This window comes from Lonchura striata, chromosome 29 (genome assembly GCF_046129695.1).
Source record: "Lonchura striata isolate bLonStr1 chromosome 29, bLonStr1.mat, whole genome shotgun sequence".
NCBI lineage: Eukaryota > Metazoa > Chordata > Aves > Passeriformes > Estrildidae > Lonchura > Lonchura striata.
Window position 1 is genome coordinate 4,442,459 of NC_134631.1, and position 19,317 is coordinate 4,461,775.

The window sequence follows — 19,317 nt, forward strand, 5'->3', positions numbered from 1 at the left end:
AACAGCAGGCTGCAGTTTGTTTTTTTTTTTTTTTTTTTTTAATAATTTAAATAATTTTTCTCTCTTCGATGTGGTCTCTGTGAGCCACTTGTCCAGGCGTTTTCCTGCCTGCACTGCCAGAGGAGTTTGGGGATGTTGTTTTGAGTGGAGTCAAGGGAATACCTGATTCCAGCCACTTGTGCAAAGTTCAGTGAAGAGAAAACAAATCAAGATAAGGGAGAATAAAGAAAAAATGTAGAAATAAAAAAAAGTTTTATTCCATTTGTGGATGGGATGGTGCAGTCTGGATTTGTGCCGATTTTCTCATTTAGCTGCTAATGTCTCATATCTCTCTGGAAGTAACAGCCTCAGAATTACAAACTGGCTGCTCCCTTCACCTCAAAGCTTTTTGGGGAGTATTTTTCGTGGTGGAAAGGTGGATGTAGAAGTGACACCTGAATTCCTGCTGCTGTTCAGACCTACAGTAGCAGAGCCCAATAGATGGCACATTCCTGCTGCACTTGTTAGAGATGTAACCCAGTAAATTTACCCCCAGGGTGAGCTTTCAAAAGTATTATTTAAGAAAAGTCCCCAAATGGTAGAAACAGAGGGCTGGAAGGGACTAGGAACGTCAGCTGTCTTAAAAAATTGTTATTCTTGAGAGGTATTTCTCCAGCCTGTTCTTAAAGTCTCCAGAGGTGATGGCACCAACATGCTCAGAAAAGCCTCAGAGCTTGGGAATTCTATCTATGCTGAGCCAGACCCTTCTGTTCTGCACCTGCTGCCCACTCTCCTGAAATTCCATGAAATCACAGAATATCCTGAGCTGCAAGGGATCCATCCAGTCCAAGTCCTGTCCCAGCCCAGACTCACCACCAACCCCACCCTGGGCATCCCTGGCAGCGCTGGCCAAAGGCTCCTGCAGCTCTGGCAGCCTCGGGGCTGTGCCCATTCCCTGGGCAGCCTGGGCAGTGCCAGCACCTCTGGGGAATAAGCTTTCCCTAAAACCCACCCTAAATCCCTCCTGGGCCAGCCCCAGCTGCTCCCTGGTGCTGTCCCTGTCCCAGGGAGCAGAGATTGGAGCTGTACCTCTGTTATTCATTAAATATTATCATTTGTATATTCTTAAATTGTTATTCCTCTTATAATTTACATTAATATTACTACTGTTTTTATCCTTGTCTTCTTCGACGTATTTTTCAGTTCCTATGACTATTCTACTTCTATGTATATTTAATATTTTCATCATCTTTATCTTCTCCACCCAGCAGCAGCAGCAGAGCCCCAGAGCTGCGCTGCTGCTGCGCTGCTGCTGCGCTGCTTTGGGCTCTGCGGCTGCCCAGCCCCGTGCAGCTGCTGCCGCAGGGATGTGCCAGGAGCAGCACAGAGCTGCTGCTGCTGCCTCAGCTGGGGCTGCAGCGGGGGAACCCCTCCCGCCCGGCCCGGGGCTGCCGGAGGCAGGCAGGGCTGCAGGAACAGCCCCGGCCCGGCTCCCCGGCCACGGGCAGCGGCAGAGCGGGGCTCTGCTGCCTTCGCTGTGCTGGCTGCACAGCCCTGCTGCAAAGGGCTGCCCGGCACAGCTCTCTGCCAGCCGGGCTCAGCCTGCGCCTCCCGTTTGCCTGCAGAGAGCAGCGACAGCCCTGCCCCGCCGGCCCGGCCGGGAACTCTCCCGCTGCCGCCGGGGCTGAGCCCGCGCTGCTCGCGGGGCGCTCCGTGCCACGGGCTGGGACAATCCATCGGCACCTCGGGGAGACAGGACATGGGATCCGGGCACTCTGCTCTGGTGCCCTACAGACTTTATTAGAAACACACAGATTCTTCAATAACGGGAACAGCGTGGGGACATTAGAATGCATTGTGATTACAACACACGGTACATTAATGTTTTTATTTCATAACTGTGAAAGAAATATACAATATGTAATAAAAATAAATTATGTGCTAGTTTTACTTATTCTTTCAATATTCTTTTCACTTTTCTATTCTTATTCTTCTTATCATTCTTCTTTTCCTACTCTTTACTATTCTTCTTCTTCTTTGCTACTTCTATGTATTTTTATATTCTTACTCCTATTCTTCTTCTTCTTCTTCTACATATTTTGAAATTCTTATTCCTATTCCTATACTTTTTCTTCTGCATATATTGAAATTCCTATTCCTAGTACTCTTCTAAGTATTTCTAAATTCTTATTACTAGACTTCTTCTATCTATTCTTAAATAATCATTCTATGTCTTGTCTTTTTAGTCTTCATCTTTGTCTTCTTCCTCTTTGCTGTCTTCATCTTCTTCATCCTATTTGTCTTCACCTTCTTCATTGTCTTCATCTTCTTCACAGTCTTCATCTTCTTCATCTGCTATGTCGTCTTTGTCCTCTTTTTCTGTGTCTTTGTCTTCATCTTTGTCTTTGTCTTCTTTGCCGTTGTCCTGGAGCAGTTTGTGCTCAGAGTCAGTTCCAGGAGCCTCTGCTTTGTGCCCCAGAAATGGTTTCTGCACCTTCCAGCCCGGGGCCGGATGTGTGCGGGGCAGGGATGGGGGAGCTTTGGGCTCTTTGGGTGGGCATTTTCCAAGCCCCACTGCCCAGGCCTTCGTGGCTCTGCCTGGTTGGGTTTTGCTTGGCTTGCTTGGCCCATCCAAAGGCTTTTCTCTTCCCTGGCTTGGAGGAGCTGCAGCAGCAATCTCTGAGCCCCTCGAGCCGAACCAGACAGCTGCTGCTCCGACACAGAAGAGCGGGACTGGCAGGAGCGGTTATCTTCATCTTCCTCCTGTTCTTCACCTTCCTTCTCCTCATCTTCTTCACCTTTCTCTGTGTCTCTTTCAGTCCTCAGAGCGTGGCCTGAGGCAGGGACAGCGGAACAGCCCCCGCAGTGCCCGCAGTGCCCGCCTGAAGCGGGAGGGACGTTTCCTGGGGGCAGCCGGCTGCCCGCGGAGGGCCTGGGCTCCCAGCCGGGCAGGCCAGGGGCTGGCGGGGCTGTGCGGGGCAGGCGCCGGCCCTCGGCTGCACGGCTCCTGTGCCGGGCGCTCAGCCCAGGCCTCCCGAGGGACGGGCACTGCGAGCCCCTCTGACACAAAAACTTTCCATTTGTCCACATTCTTTTCTTTGTCCTGTTCTGGGGGCAGCTCCAGGAGGCTCACATCGTCCCACTCGTCGTCCTCTGGGTACAAGGGCTTGGCCAAGATCACATGCTTGGGCCAGTTCTCCTGCACGAGCCCCGTGTTGCTGTCATTTTCCCAGTTGGAGAGTCCTGAGGGTCTGCTGCTATTCCCTCTGGAAACGTTTTGGCCAACGTATTCTTCCCAGTCTGAAATTTCTGCATAGCTGACGACATCTCCTCCGGACAGCACTTGCTCAATGCATTCTTCCCAGTCCGAGGGGTCTTGGGAGCTGCTGACTTCTCCCTGGGACAGGTCTTGGTCCAAATATTTTTCCCAGACAAAGTGTTGGTGGTAACTCGTGACTTCCCCGTGGGGCAGATCATCCTCCATGCATTCTTCACTGTAGGACGCTTCCTGGGACAGCTCAGGGTCTCCAAGCAGGAAAGGCTCCAGGTCATGCAAGAATTGCCAACTTTTGTTTTCCTCATCGGAGCCGTCCATCCTCTCCTGCACTGCCAGCCCTGACCACACTGCTGCCTCCTCAGCAGCTCCGGACGGGGCAGCAGCTCCTGGCTCGGCCTTCGTGGGACTGCCTGGGGCAGGGGAGGCGCTGGGCAGGGCAGGGGCTGCCTCTGCTGCCACCTCTGTGCCCACGGGGCTGGCAGAGCTGGGCCCCTCTGGGGGAAGAGCCGTGCTGTCCTCGGGACTAAGCATGATGGCCGCTTCCACTTTGGACTGCCCCTCAGCAATCAGACTGTACCCTGAAGAGAGCATGATGTCCTCTCCTGCAGGGGACAGCTTCTCCTCTCTCGTGCTGTCCCCTTCAGAGACCTCAATGTCCTCTTCCACTGGGGACAGCTCCTGGTCACTCATACTGTCCTCGGGAATGTTCTCGATGTCTTCTTCCACTGAGGATAGCTCCTGGTCACTCTCACTGTACTCTGGAATGTTCTCGATGTCTTCTTCCACTGAGGACAGTTCCTGGTCACTCATACTGTCCTCTGGAATGTTCTCTATGTCTTCTTCCACTGAGGACAGCTCCTGGTCACTCTCACTGTCCTCTGGATTGTTCTCGATGTCCTTTTCCACTGACGACAGCTCCTGGTCACTTGTGCTCTCTTCTGGACCAACCTCGATGTCTTCTTCCACTGAGGACAGCTCCTGGTCACTTGTGCCATCCTCTGGAGCAACCTCGATGGCCTCTTCCACTGAGGACAGCTCCTGATCACTTGTGCTCTCTTCTGGACCAACCTCGATGGCCTCTTCCACTGAGGACAGCTCCTGATCACTTGTGCTGTCCTCTGGAATGTTCTCAATGGCCTCTTCCACTGGGGACAACTCCTCGGCACTTGTACCATCCTTTGGAAAAATCTTGATGGTTTTGTCCACTGAGGACAGCTCCTGGTCGCTTGTGCTGTCCTCTGGAATATCCTTGAGGGCCTCTTCCACGGAGGACAGCTCTGGGTCACTTGTGCTGTCCCATGGAATATCTTCAATTGCCTCTTCCACTGAGGACAGCTCAGGGTCACTTGTGCTGTCCCATGCAAAATCATCACTTGCCTCTTCCACTAAGGACAGCTCCTTGTCTCTTGTGCTGTCCTCTGGAATGTTGTTGATGGCCTCTTCCACTGAGGACAGCTCTTGCTCATTTCTGCTGTCCTCTGGAACAACCTCGATGTCCTCTTCCACTGAGGACAGCTCCTTCTCTCTTGTGCTGTCCTCTGGAATGCCCTCAATGGACTCTTTCACTGGGGACAGCTCCTGGTCACTTGTGCTGTCCCATGGGATGTCCTCAATTGCCTCTTCCACTGAGGACAGCTCTGGGTCAGTGTTGCCGTCCCCTGGAGGGAGCTCGATGGCCTCTTCGACTTGGGACAGCTCCTTGTCACTGGATGAGGAACAAGTCTGGGTGTTCTTCTCCTTCACTGAGCCCAGTGGGTTCTCCAAAGAACTGGAGCTGACATTGTCGTCCCAAGGGAGCAGCTCTTGGTTTCCCAAATCTTCCCCTTGGGTCAAGAGAGGCTCAGAGGGCTCCTCGTCCTCCTCAGCAGCTCCAGCCGGGGCAGCAGCTGCCGGCTCGGCCTCCGTGGGACTCTGCAGGGAAGGAGAGGCGCTGGTCAGGGCAGGCACTGCCTCTGCTGCCACCTCTGTGTCCGCGGGGCTGGCAGAGCTGGGCCCCTCTGGGGGACAAGGCTGAGGCTCCTCGTCCCTCCCTGGGCACAAGGGTCTGTCCCAGATCTCAGAGCTGATGTTGTGTCCCCATTGGGACAGCTCCTGCCTGCTCACATCTTCCCCCCTTTGGGACAGCTTTCGCTCACTCACATTGTCCCACTGGGGCAGCTCTTGGGCTGCAGCGTCTGGTCCTTGGCACAGCTCCCTGACACTGCTGTCTCCCACTTGGGACAATTCCAGCTCTCTCCTGTCTTCCCATTGGGACATGTGGGAGTGTACACCTTGTCCCCATGCTGAGAGGTCCTGGTACCTCTCACCTTCGCTCTGGGAATGCTCTTGGGCATCATCCCCTTGGGAATCCTCTGGGACACTCAGATCTCTCTGCAGGTACAGCTCATGGCACTTCTCATCTTCTCCCCATCCCATCTCCTGCTGCCCACTCACATCTATTCCCCACTGGGAAATCTCTTGGGTTGTCACACGTTCTTCCCTCTCCCACCCCTCTTGGTACATCTCACTGTCCTCCTCCCACTGGGACAGCTCCTGAGCTCTGATGGTTTCTTCCCCTTCATTGAGCTCTTGATGTGTCCCCCATCTGGACTGGGAAACTTCCCAAACTCCCACACGTACCTGGCCTTAGTACAGCTCTTGGCTGCACCAGGCTCCATGCTGGGACACTTCTTGGTCTCCTGGACCTCCTCTCTGGCGGGTCTCTTCCACATCTTTCCTCTGGGAAAGCTCATGGTCCATTTTCACGAAGAGCCTCTCCTCCTCCTCAGGCTGTGACAGTGGCAGGACTGAGCTGCCCACTGCCCCTGACCACGGCTCACTGGTGGCTTCCAGCCAGCTGGGCAAGGTGCTGTGGGACCGGGAGGTGGAGTTGGCTTTGTCCTCGTCGCTGTCTCTGTCTGTCGCTGTCGGCCGCTGTTGCTGTCGGCGTCTGGCGCAGACAGAGCCAGGGAGCTGCGTCCTCCTCAGAGAGCGGCTCTCCTGGGACTGGGCACCCCAGGGCTCTGCGCCCCTTGGAGACCCTCAGCCCGGGCGGGGCTCCCTGATGTCACAAGGGTCTCCGGCCACCATCACGTCCCACATCACAAAGGGCCGTGACACCATGTGCCGTGTCACAAAGGGCCACCCCCAGCACCCCAACAGCAGTGGAGCAGACAGGAACCTGTCTTGGTTTATGTTTATTTCATTAAGTTATTGTTAAATCGTTCATTCTGTTGTCTGCCCATGTTTTCACCAAGTTGTTGTTTTTCCCTAAATTGCACACTCCCTTTAAAGGTGTCCCTCAACTATTCCCCTCCCTTTGTCCCAGTCCCTTCCCTGCATGTCCAGGCAACCGTGACCCTTTTTCCTGAATGTTCCCTGCCACTCAGCTCCTGGGCCACTCCCTGATTGAGATCCTGTCGTGGTTTGATGTGGAAAAAGAATTTTATTGGAAAGAAGAGGTCAGTTTGGATATTGACCTCTTGAAGGTGGACACGCCTCTGAGAACACAGAGGGGTTAAAAGCAGAATTCCCAGGAGAACTCTCTCTTTTTATTAATTATCTAGAGGGTGGGAACCGATTATGGTCCATGTTCTGTCTCAGTGTACTTTGTTAAATTTAGGTGGTAAGATTATGAATATTTTAAAACGTCTTCATTTTAAATTTTGTGCGTGTGAGTTTTTTTCCTTTCTTTTTTTGTTTTATAGTAGTATAACAGTAGTGGCTTAATAAAGTTTTTCCCTTGTTATTAAGCTTCAGCCTGCTTTGCTCTGTTTTCGACCACATTTCACAGTATTCAACTGAGAGGTTACATTTTCATAGAGACGCTAGCATTGTGCCAGTGTCAAACCATAACAAAGCCCCACTTGGAAATCCCATAATCCAGGATGTCCCACTGGGTCCTGTGCTTTTCCTTCTGCTCCCCCGATCCTGATAGTCTCACAGTGTTGCTGTAATCCCCTTGTTAGCGTTCAGAAACACACATAATCACGGGATATGATTATATGCAGGCGCTTTTATTAAGAGCTCTGGGAGTTGGGGTACAAACCCAAATCTGACTCCAACATAGCTTTTGAGCTGAACATATTTTATATTCTATCGTTACATAACTCACATATTAATTATTAAACTTATATTGTTCTATTGTATGTATCAACATGAGTTCTCGTGATCATTCTTAGGTCACTGACCAGAGTTTCTCAGGATTATTCTTATGATTGTTTAGTAATTATATTTAATTACTAAACAATCATCACATCTAACAATTATATCAATTATCATGTACTAGCTACACAGTGCAGTTCTAGCAAGTATGAGTTCTCCATGTGCTTAGCGTGTTTATTTTTCCAGCGCCTACTAAGCTTATTTTTCCTTTTAACTCTTAATCCCCATGATTTTAAAACCCTTTTACTATCACCCTCACTCCTGCCCTGAGGATTCCCTGTTTCTTTGCTGTTTGTGCCCACCGCCTGACTTGGATCTGAGCAAAACCCCTCGCAAACGAGGGTGAGGGGCTCTTTTCTATCCTGCTCCCTGCACCTCGAATAAACTTTCCCCATGGGAGCTGAAGGAAAAGAGGCTCCTCCTTCCTCCTTTGCCTGGTCCCTGCCGTGGCTGTAACAACGTGCAGGGCAGAGCTTGCAGCTCTGCAGGTTCAGCTGTGGGCAAAGCCCAGTCCCCGGCTGTTGGCCGGTCCCGTCGTGGCTGCCGGAGCGCACAGAGCCAGCCCGGGTTCCGGGGGCTCGGGCAGGAGCTGGCCGGGAGCATCCCCGGAGCGGTGTCCTGGCGGGCCCTGCTGTGCCCCGAGCCCTGCGAGGCTTTGGCCCCGCTGGCCCACGGCAGCCCGGCCCCGCAGTGCCGAGCCCTGGCCGTGCGGGCTGCGCTGCCCAGGGCACGAGGAATTGGCCGCACGGCCGTGCCGGGGGCTGGTGGGCAGCGGCTCCAGGAGCCGCGGCAGCCCGGGGAGCAGGGGTGTCCCTCAGGGCTGTGCCCGGGCCCCGGGGCTCGGCCCTGCCCGCAGCAGCGGCACCCGGGGGCAGCGAGCGCGGCCTCGGCGGCCGGGCAGGGCACGGGCAGCCGAGCGGGGCAGGGGCAGCCCCGAGGCCGGGGCCGTGCCCGGGCACCGGGCCGAGCTGGAGAAGCGGCACCGCCAGAGCCTCCTGCGCTGCCGCGGGGCCGGGGCCCGGCCGCTGCCCCCGGCCCGGGGCAGGGCCCGAGGCAGCGGCTCCTGCGGCTCTCCCCTCGCCCCTGCGGCGCCACGGGCACAGCGGCCGGGCCGGGGCTCGCTCCCTGCTGCCGGCCGGGCGCTGCCGAGGGCTCCCCGCCCGCCGGGGCCGGGGCCGGGCGCTGAGGGAGCGGCGCCGCCATCGCTGCCGCCCTCAGGGGCTCTGAGGGGAGCGCGGCTCCCGCAGCCCCGCTCCGCCCGCACGGGCAGCGCAAACCTGGAGCACAAAGACACACGGCGCTGCCATTGTGTCCGTGCCCTTCCAATGCACCCACACAGCGGCCCCGGGGCTGCGCTCGGCCGCGGCAGCAGCGCTCCAGGCCCGAGCTCTGTGGGATGTGACACTAAACCCACAGGCTTTAGTCTTCTTGGGAGAGAGAAATGAATGTTTCGGTCTCCTTGGGATAGAAAACCGCTTTTGATTGAACTATTCTGTCGTACAGTGGTGTGAAAAAAATCATAAACACTAAACTGGCATAATTAGAGGTCCCTGAGGGTAAAAAGTCATAAACAAATAGTTAGCAACATCTCTACTAACAAAAGATTCAATAAAAGAAAAAGCTAGGCTATCAAAAATTTTCAGAGTCTTGTCACCTGTTGCTCTTGTCTTTTACCATGTTTAAATTTGTTTCCTGTGATCTTTTTTATTTTGGGCACAATGAAGCAAAACTGAGCAGCATCAGGGAAAAACCCCTAGCTGGGTCCAAGGCTTCAGAATGGTTGTGGAACTCCCGGAGGACTCGCACGCTTCAGCCGTGCACAAAAGCTCCTCTCCTTTCCGAGGCTGCATGGCAGCACACGGGGAGTAAAATCAGAGTTCCTCCTGATTTCCTACACTTGCCCTCCGTCATTTATCCAGCACCTTCTCCAAGTGCAGGGAGTGAGAGGAGACAGATCAAGTGTGGTTCTGGATAATCTGTTTTCTTGTTGCTTCTCTTTGGACTGCCACTTGTTGCTTTTGAGGGTTCCTCGCTGCTGTCCCCCGTCCCTCCCTGGCCCCCTGGGACCCGCCTGCTAGCTGTCCCCTCCAGGGCTGGGGTTTTCCGCGGTCCCGCTGCCCTGGGCTTACCAGGCAGCGTCTGGGTTAGCACGGCCCGAGCTGCGGCGTTGCCTCAGTTGCCACTGGGATTCGAGATAAAGAGACCAAGAGAGACCAATGGTATGCTTGTCCAGAGAGATTATATTGCCTGAACGGTAGCAGGGACCAAAGGCCCCGGGCTATTGCCCAGATACAGTTTTATGCAGCAAAATTAAGAGAGAAGGTCTAAACAATAGAGGCAGTGTCCAGCTAAGGCACATCAGAACCACCCCAGGGGCCAGGTCCAATGGGAACTGCTAAGGGGTGGGGAGAAGGGGGTTTACAGAGGAATGCTGAAGCGGGACTTTCCCGAGACAGTGGAGCATACATAAATTTATCTTTTCCTTCAGTTTCTCATTCCCAAAGCCTTTCTAAAACAATGGGGCATACATGAATGTATCCTTTTCCTCAGTTTACCATTCCCAAGGCCTTTCCAAAACCTTCCTCCATGCTACCATGCCAGCATGATAGCTACAATTCCCCCTTCTTTACTTATTAAGAAGAACAGTGCCTTGGGAGAAAGTAAAACTGTGGCTCTTAAACTGCAGTGTCTTTCTGCTTGTCGTCTTCCCACCAATCGCTTTCCGTGTCGGCAGCAGCGATGAAAACTGGTGCAGAAGCCTTCAGCTTCGAGGTGATGACCTTGGAGATGATTCGCTTCAGAATCCCGAATGCTAACAGAACTAAAAACAATGCAACTAGAAAGTAAAGGATGTCTTTTAAAAGAATCACTTCCCACCCAGAAAGATCCCAATCTTTGAACAGATTTTTAAACCAATCCTCATTTTCTTGCTTCACACTCCCAATGAGGCTTCTCATTTCCTGAATGGACGAGTGGACACTCTGACCTTTAGATGACAGATCAAAACAACTCAACCCATCAAATTCTTTACATCCATGACCATGTGCCAACAGGAAATCAATAGCTGCCCTATTTTGGAGGGTAGCATTTCTGGTTATTTCCTCATCTACCAGGAGGTCACTCAGGGCCACTGATGTTAAATTTGCCTGCTTGGTCACCCAGCATTCTAGATTGCCTAATTCACTCAATGCTTTGGCTGCCGCAACCCATGGTAAAAACCCAGATACGGCAACTCTTTTGGATTTTGCCCAATGGTAAATTTCTGCATCACAATGTTCATCAAATTGACTCGCACTCCGCTTAGTAATTTTTTTCTCACCTTTTGCTTGCCTAATTGGAATTTGGGTCATGTTGGGGGAAGCAAGGGTCAGATGTTCAAAAGTGCTTGGACCTCCAATAAGACGAGAGGGGATTCCTGGGTATGCTCTGTCCCCACAGATAAGAAACATTCCCTTGTCCAGCTTGCGTGGACGGAAATCAGTGGTGGATGCAAATTTCAGCTTATAGACAGCTGTGCACCATTGACCTGCTCTGAATTCTACCTTGTACTGTTTGACATGCTCATATAATTTTACTTCTTTGGTTGGGGAAAAATCAAATTGAATGCAAAATTCAGCTTTTGCAGAGCCTAGGAGTTCTAATTCCTGGGGCTCTCCCTTGGCAGTGGGCAAATGTGAGACCCATCCTTGCCACAAAATGAGGGGGTTTCGCACTGGTGCTTTAATTTGTCCTGCACCTTTAGGTATTTTATTTTCGTTCACCTGGTTTTGCAAATGGACCAGATCAATTGGAAACTCATCCTCCTTACTTGGCACCCCTATTAAACATGTGGACATTGGATTTTCTGCTGAGGCAGTGGACAAACACATATGATCTTGTTGCAAGGCTTGGGCTAGCCTGACCCATACATTTTTCTTGGGCTGTGGAACAATCCATGCATCCACTGTGGAAGGGTAGATGGCCATTCCCTGGAACCAAACGATGAGCAGGAATGTGGAAATTGACATTCTGCTAGTCTGAAAGAAAGATAAAATCATACAACAAAGTGAACTAACTCTGAAAAAGATACAATTTGCTCTGCCAGTATAAAGGAAAAAGATTCCCCACGCTCCCACTTTCCCCCCTTGTTGAGGAGGCCCTGCGGACCCAGGAGTCCTAGGGGTTGCTGCTGCTGAAGCAACCACCCTTTCCCGTGGCTTTATCACTGAGTCCTCTGTCATCAGCACAGCTTTCCTGGTGCACTCCTCGATGAGCTGATCGAGTGTGGGGGGAGGCGATGATGGAAGGGCCAGGATGACTCGCTGACAGGCTTCATTTGCATTTGCGGTGACAAGTTCTAATGTAAGTTGGTCTTGGAGCTCTGGATTTTGCACCCTCTTTTCCACAGAGGCTCGCACTCGATCCACAAAATCCATGAATGGTTCTGCAACAGACTGCTTCAAAGCGGTATAAGAAACAACAGGTTCTTTAGAAGGCATGTTAAAAAATGCACTTTCTGCTGCATCCCTGGACAGGTCCAACACTGCTCTGGGGATGCCTGCGGCTTGCTTTTCAGCTTGGCTCCAATCACCCTCACCCACTAGATGTTCTAAAGTGATTTCCTCATCCTCTATATCTGTGGAATGGCTTGGACTTTGCAAAATCTCTGGGAGGAGATGTCCTGCAATCCTTTTCCAGGTTCTTTCCCACAATCTAAACTCAGACTGAGGGAGCAAGCAACTGAAAAGACGTTTCAAGTCAGCAGGGACATATGTTTTGAAGCTTAGAGTAGCTTTTAAAATGCTCTTTAAAAAATCACTTCTTTCCCCAAACTCACGCTTTGTTTTGCAAAGTTCCCTAATACTATCCTATGAAAGGGGCTCCCATTTGGCGTTCTGTCCCCTGGCATTATAGATCACAGGGGCCAGGAACGCAGGGTCAGTGTCACTGACCGCTTCCCGGTTCCTCGTGCTGACAGTCTCGGCGCTGCCGTTGTCAGGGAGACTGGGAGAGAGAGAGAGGGAGAGGGGCCGACTTGTGTGGGAGTGGCCGCAGCCGGCGGGGCCATGTGGAGTGGGGCGGGGCCAGGGGATGGTGATGCAACTGCGAGAGGAGGAGCTGAGGGCTGGACTGCGGGCTGGAATGTGGGCTGGAATGTGGGTTGAGCCGGGGGCTGAATCGCCACAAGGGAGGAGGCGTTGGGATCGGGGACGGGTGAAGGGAGGGGTGCGAGGGCTGGCACAGGGAGCACAGGGAACACCGCGTGGCCGCCTCCATCTTGTGGGGGCTGCACGGGGGGGGGGGGTGGGGTGGGGAGTGCAAAGCATGGATTTTCAGCTGCAGGAGCGAAAGCAGGAGATGGAGAAGGGTTAGAAACTAAATCTACATCTTCACGGTTAGTTTTTTCACCGCAGGGGGTGCGGGGGGACACAGGGGACGCGACGGGGCCCTTTTCTTCTCCCCGGGCGCCCTGAGTGTCTGCACTCTCTTTCACAACATCGTAAACGACCAAAAACATTCTCATAAAACCTTCTTTCACTGAGGGATCTCCTGCCTTTGTCAGCACTGCACCCACACGCTTCCAAAATCGTCTTTCTCTCACTACTTGCTCTGTTACCTCCGGAAAACTTACTGATAACCATCTGACAAACTCTTTCACAAGGCTATTAGGAAATTTGACACCTGCTCTCTGCAGGGGTTCCTGAACTTGTTTATAAATCTCTTTCTGCTGTGTAGTCAGCGTAACACCCATCGCTGCCTTTAGAGCAAGTCTCAACCAGTTACTGCAACAAACCCCAAAGTTCTAAAGCGATGACGGAAACTCTCGTCATGCCTGCGCGCTGGTGTGTCCCCCCACGGGCACACGAGAGCCAATGTCTCCTGGCAGGGCCCCTGCCCCCCAGTACCGAGACTCACCCACCGCCGTCCTTTAGACACCAACTGCAGCAACGGTTCCCGAATCCGCGGGCGGTTTCCCGGGTGTTGGGAGGTGACGCCCGCACTCGCGGAGACCGCACCGGACAGAAATAGGCGTCTGTCTCCACAGTGGGCTGCATGGAGAGGCAAATGCCTCACCACCAGCGTGATCCAAGAGCTTTTCCCCATGGAGCTGACAGCCTGCCTGATGGTTTATTCGCACCGCTCGCCACTCTGTCGCTCGCGGTGACGCTGCAAAGCGTCTGGAAAAGCTCCTAGCCAGTGCACTGTCCACAACGGCTGGGGCCTCACTCGCTCAGACCAATGCAAAGCCCAACGTTGGTGCGCCACTTGTTGCTTCTCTTTGGACTGCCACTTGTTGCTTTTGAGGGTTCCTCGCTGCTGTTCCCCGTCCCTCCCTGGCCCCCTGGGACCCGCCTGCTAGCTGTCCCCTCCAGGGCTGGGGTTTTCCGCGGTCCCACTGCCCTGGGCTTACCAGGCAGCGTCTGGGTTAGCACGGCCCGAGCTGCGGCGTTGCCTCAGTTGCCACTGGGATTCGAGATAAAGAGACCAAGAGAGACCAATGGTATGCTGTCCAGAGAGATTGTATTGCCTGAATGGTAGCAGGGACCAAAGGCCCCGGGCTATTGCCCAGATACAGTTTTATACAGCAAAATTAAGAGAGAAGGTCTAAACAATAGAGACAGTGTTCAGCTAAGGCACATCAGAACCACCCCAGAGGCCAGGTCCAATGGGAACTGCTCAGGGGTGGGGAGAAGGGGGTTTACAGAGGAATGCTGAAGCGGGACTTTCCCAAATGTTGTGGTTTGACACGGAAAGAGAATTTTTTCCGGAAGGAAGAGGTCAATTTAGATATTGACCAATTGAAAGTAGGCACGCCTCTGAGAACACAGAGGGGTTGAAAGCAGAATTCCCAGGGGAACTCGCTCTCTTTGGTTCCGGTCAGCGTGCAGTGCAAACCTCCCCTGCCCAGCCACGAGCCGGGTGGGAGAGGTGAAGCCCCATGGCCTGATGGAGGTAACTCCGAAGGGTGGAGGGACTGGAACCGGGCTGGCCCCTGCAGATGGAAATGTGGAAGAAATCTGGGATGTCTCCGTTCCCCCCTGCCCAGAGTTTCTCTCCCGACAGGGAGAGAGAATAGAGACAGTGGCAGTCAGCGGAGCGGGGGAAGCTGCAAGGTGCCCAGTTGTGTGGGAGTTGCTGGATGTCCGGGCATCGGGCCATCCCTGGGAGTTCGGACTTTTAACCCTCCCTTGAGAAATGAAAGCTTGTGAATTTTTCCTTCCCCTCCTCGGTTTGAAAGAGAGGAAGAGGGACACCTTGGACCCTGTGATGTTGGAAGGAGGAATTCTGGATGGGAGGGGGACAAGGAGTGGCTTTTGGCTGGACTTTTCCGTGTTAGCCACAACCTGAACCAATCTTCTCCTCTGAGAGAGACTGTGTTTTGGGAGGATGCCAGTGAGTCAAGAGACCTGCTTCAGCTGGGAAAAAGACAAAATTGGAGTGAACAGAGAAAAAGTTAGGGGGTTTGTGGTGGCGCCTCCTAGTCCTGGAAAGGAAAGAGAAGAGAAGATCTCTGTTCTTGAGCCCTCGGCCCCAGGGGAAAATGGAGGGGACTGTGGTCCCAAACAATGAAAACTGAACTGTTGTTTTTCTCCCCTCTTGGCAGGGCATCCTTGAAAGGAAAAATCCTAAAAGCAGTCTGTCCATCCATGCATTGGTGGTGAGAGCACTGTGCATGGAAAGGAGAAGGGTCACCATGGCAAACTTTTTCTCCGGGCGGTGCCATGTGTGACATGGAAGCACAGGATGTGGAGCTGTGTTTCTTGGGGGAGTCTGTGGCACAGGAGAGACTCTGTTCCCTCGATAGACTGAGTATCGGTTGTTTGGAGGGTGGAAACCTGATTGGGGTCCAGATTGTGTCTCACTGTGGTTTGTTGGAGTTGGGTGGTGGGGGAAGGAATGTTTTGCAAGGCTTTCATTTGATCTTTGTGTGGTTTTTTTTCCCGTTCTTTAGTTTTCTCTTTTCTTTAGTAGTAGTAGTTTAATAAAGTTTTTTTCTATTATTAAGCTTGGGCCTGCTTTGCTCTGTTCCCAGTGTCAAACCATGACATCTGCCCACAGAGCTCCTGAGACGCCGGCGGCCGCAGCCCCTCCCTGTGGCCTCGGGCCCAGCCAGGACACCCCCCCGGCTCTATCCCCACGCTGATTTTGGGGGGATTGAGTGTCCCCCAGCCCTGCTGTCACTCTGCCCCTGCCCCCTGCTCCCAGTGTTCCCAGTAAAGCTTCCCAGTTAAACCCAGCCCAGTTCATGGGGGCACTGGGGAGGGACTTGGGGGGACCCCACGGCGGGGCCGGCACTGGGCAGGGAGGGCGGGTCCAGGTGGGGAACACTGCCTGCTGCGGGTCTGCCCGGCAACTGGTGAGTCATCAGCCCCGCTCGCTCTCATTGGCTGACTCTTCTCCACCGCGTTCTCTCATTGGCTGAGGAGAGGCCCAGCAGTGCAGAGAAGGAACGGGAGAGATCCCGCCCCGAGCACCGGCACGGGGACAACAGACCCAGCCTGGGCACAGGGAGGGAATTTATTACCAACCAAACCACGGCAGCACCAGGAGAAGGGAAAGAAATCCCTCCAGCACCTTCCCCCACCCAACAGGGATCACCCACAACAGGGTTATCCACCATGGAGAGACGGGGACATACAAGTTTAGACCAAAGCCAATTTTATTGCATCTACCAGGTGTTTATACAGGGATTGACTTGTATGGGGCTTATAGAGGGCTCTGTTTTTGGTAACAATTTCCCATTGGGTACACATTCTTCATGACATCACATCACCTGGTAACACTGAGCTCTTCCCTCACTCTCTTCCCTCACTCCAAGCTCTTTCCTCACTCAGGGCACTCACAGGGCTTCCCTTAGTGGTGCCTCCGTTGGTGTGTGGTCAAGTTTGAGCTCGTGGAGAAGCTCTTCCCACACTTCCCACACTCGTAGGGCCTCTCCCCGGTGTGGATGCGCTGGTGCATGGTGAGGTGGCAGTTTCGCTTGAAGCCCTTCCCGCAGTCGGGGCAGCGGTAGGGCCTCTCCTCTGTGTGAATCCGCTCATGTCTGAGGACACTGGAGCTGGTCTGAAACCTCTTCCCACACTGGGGACACTCGTAGGGCCGTTCCCCAGTGTGGATCCGCTGGTGTGTTCTCAGGGCAGAGCTCCACCCAAAGCTCTTCCCACATTCCAAGCACTCGTAGGGCCGTTCCCCAGTGTGGATCACCTGGTGCTCGATCAGGCCAGACATGTGTATGAAACTCTTCTGACACTTCCCACACTCGTAGGGCCTCTCCCCGGTGTGGATGCGCCGGTGCATAGTGAGGTTGGAGTTTTGCTTGAAGCCCTTCCCACAGTCGGGGCAGCGGTAGGGCATCTCCTCTGTGTGAATCCGCTCATGTACGAGGAGATTGGCAGTGGTCCTAAACCTCTTCCCACACTCCCCACACTCGTAGGGCCTCTCCCCAGTGTGGATCCTCTGATGACAGACCAGTCTGGAGCTCCGGCTGAAATCCTTCCCACATTCCAAGCACTTGTGGGGCTTCTCCCTGCCATGAGGCTTCTCCACCAGCTCCGAGCTCCGCCTGGATCTCCGCTCGCCTTCCTGGCTCAGGGGGGCTCTTTCCTCCCTGCAGCTCCCTGGGCTGGGTTTGCAGCTCCTCCTCCTGCAGCATCTCCGGGGCTTTTCCTCCTCCATCAGGCACGCCCTGGTAATGTCAAATCCTGGTTTGGGGAAAAAACAAGAGGAGAGCATCTTGGACTGGAGGTTCCTCCTTGCCCAAGGAGGAAGTTATTGGGAATCTTGTGTCTATAAGAAACCCCAGGGAAAGCAAGGTTTCTTAAGACACAAAACACCAAGATTCAGCCCAAAAATCCTGCAAACTTCAAGACACAGAACAAAAACTCCCTAAACATCACAGCTCAGGAAAAACCTCCTCCAAAACATAAAGATTCAGCTGCCACATAAAACCAAAGCAGCAACATTTAGCCCAAGAAAGCTCAGAAACACCAAGATTCACCCCGTGAAAATTGTGGATCCCCCTCCACAGTCACCTGCTGCATGTGGGGGGAGCAGCACTCCTGGGGCTGGGGGGAGGCTGCAGACACAGGGAGGGGTGGAACCTTCTGCTGCTTCCTCTTTCTGCTCCTCCTCCTCCTCTGTCTCTCCTCTTCCTCAGATTCCTCTTCCTCCTGCTATTCCTCCTTCTCCTGCACAATCCCACCCTCTCCTGCCACCTGCACCATTTGACCATTCTGTTCCTCAAGCCTGCTTCTCCTTCCCTTCTCCTCCTGCCCCCAGGCCCAGCACCCACTGCCGGCTCCCTCTTCCCCCCAGCCCCACAGCATCCCAGCGCAGGGGCAGGGATGGAGCTGGGGCAGGTCGGGCTGGGGCAGCGCTGGGCTCTCGGCCGCTCCCGCCCGCACTCGGTCCCCACTGCAGCCGCTCCCGCCAGGACAGCGCGGGGGGGCCCGGCCTTGGCGCTGCCCCACTCCCACCTCCCCAAATTCCCCTCGCGGGGCCATGGGGCCGAGGGGGGGCGCAGGTGGGTCCAGGGGGGGAACGCGGGGAGCTGCGAGTCTGCCTGGCAACTGGTGAGTCATCAGCGCCGCGGGCTCTGATTGGCTGAGCTCGGCCCGAGCCCTGGGGCTGCAGCACAGAGGGGACACCCTGCTCCAGGGGGGATGTCCCACAAACGGGGGACCCACGAAAGGAACAACAGGAAAGTGTCTTTACAAACAGATGCTCTGAAGCTGCCCGGAGATACGGCCAGGAACCTGTACATAAGGAAATGACAGGAGACACCATCAGTTTCAGAAAATGTTATCAATTGATGACACAAACTGCTGCTCAGCCAAGGTCCTGCACAATTCACGAACTTCCAGAAGAACAACAACAAAGACTTAACAGAGCCATAAATATAATTTCCTATATAACAGCAGGGAACATATCAAGGTGGGTATCTAGTAGGTGGACTGAGAAGTCTGTAGCTCTCAAGAACTTCAGCCAGTGGGGAAAGCAGAGGGAGATGTGGCCAGGAAAGTTCAGATGAAAAAGAGACTGTGTCCTCCAACAATTGGAGAGATCCCATGGGGAATGTCCCTTGGCCTCTCCCATTTTTAAGAATGAAATTACTTTCACAGGACTCCTCTGTCTGCTTTGTGGACAGAATCCTCTGCTGATGTCTATTTTTCCACACACCCTGGGGTTCATCCCGAATTCCTTCCACCCTCCGGGGCGGCGGGCAGGGAGTGCAGCTGAAGGTGCCTCACCCACTTTGGGTGATCGGCTCCCTTGGCTGGCGGCGGCACCGGGGATTGATTGGGGACCCGGGAGTGACCAGGAGACAGACGAGTGACACATCAGGGGGTCTGTGAAGAGTCAGCAGGGAGAGAGCACTGAAAATCTCATCAGTGAGTGCCCTGGGATCCTCGGGGAGTGAACATGGCAGGGTACCCATGGAGGGGAGAAAAGGGAAAGCCAGGGAGGGGTCCTGGCCAAAGGGATGATGATCCCAAAATGTCTCTGAAGGGTCCCTTGGGAGAATGTTGAGGTAGTTTACACATTCCCCCAGAGGTAATTAAGGACATGGACACCCAGTGGGGGAATGAGGGAAGTGGAGAAGGGATTTGGACAACAGGTGATGTATGGTGTTGGTGTGCTGGGAAGGGATCAGGTGAAGGGGAGTGTGCAGCAATATGGTTCAGGCAAGAAGCAGCAGGAGGAATCTGTGTGGTAAGAAAAAGGATGAGGAAAGAGGAGGAAGAGAAAAATACTCTGGATTGTTTTGTTTTCCAGCACTGTTTTATCCTCACAATTTGCCAGCTGATCCAGATCCTTTCCATCCCTGGTTTCCAGGAGAGGAGAAGAAGGAGGTCAGGATGCCAGGGGTTTCTCTGCGGTGGCAGCGGCAGCACCGGGCGCAGAGGTGCGGCACCGGGAGCACGGGCTGGGGCCTG

At 53.7% G+C, this 19,317-nt stretch overlaps 1 protein-coding gene across 1 annotated transcript in view; it reads right to left on the reverse strand.

The window, feature by feature from the left end:
- The window catches only part of LOC144247624 (uncharacterized), a 1,666,419-nt gene that overhangs the window by 141,295 nt on the left and 1,505,807 nt on the right, over positions 1 to 19,317 (reverse strand). The window contains exon 19 of the mRNA XM_077788932.1: positions 16,305 to 16,865. Coding sequence (XP_077645058.1) covers positions 16,305 to 16,865 — 561 coding nt within the window. The remainder of the gene's footprint in view (positions 1 to 16,304; positions 16,866 to 19,317) is intronic.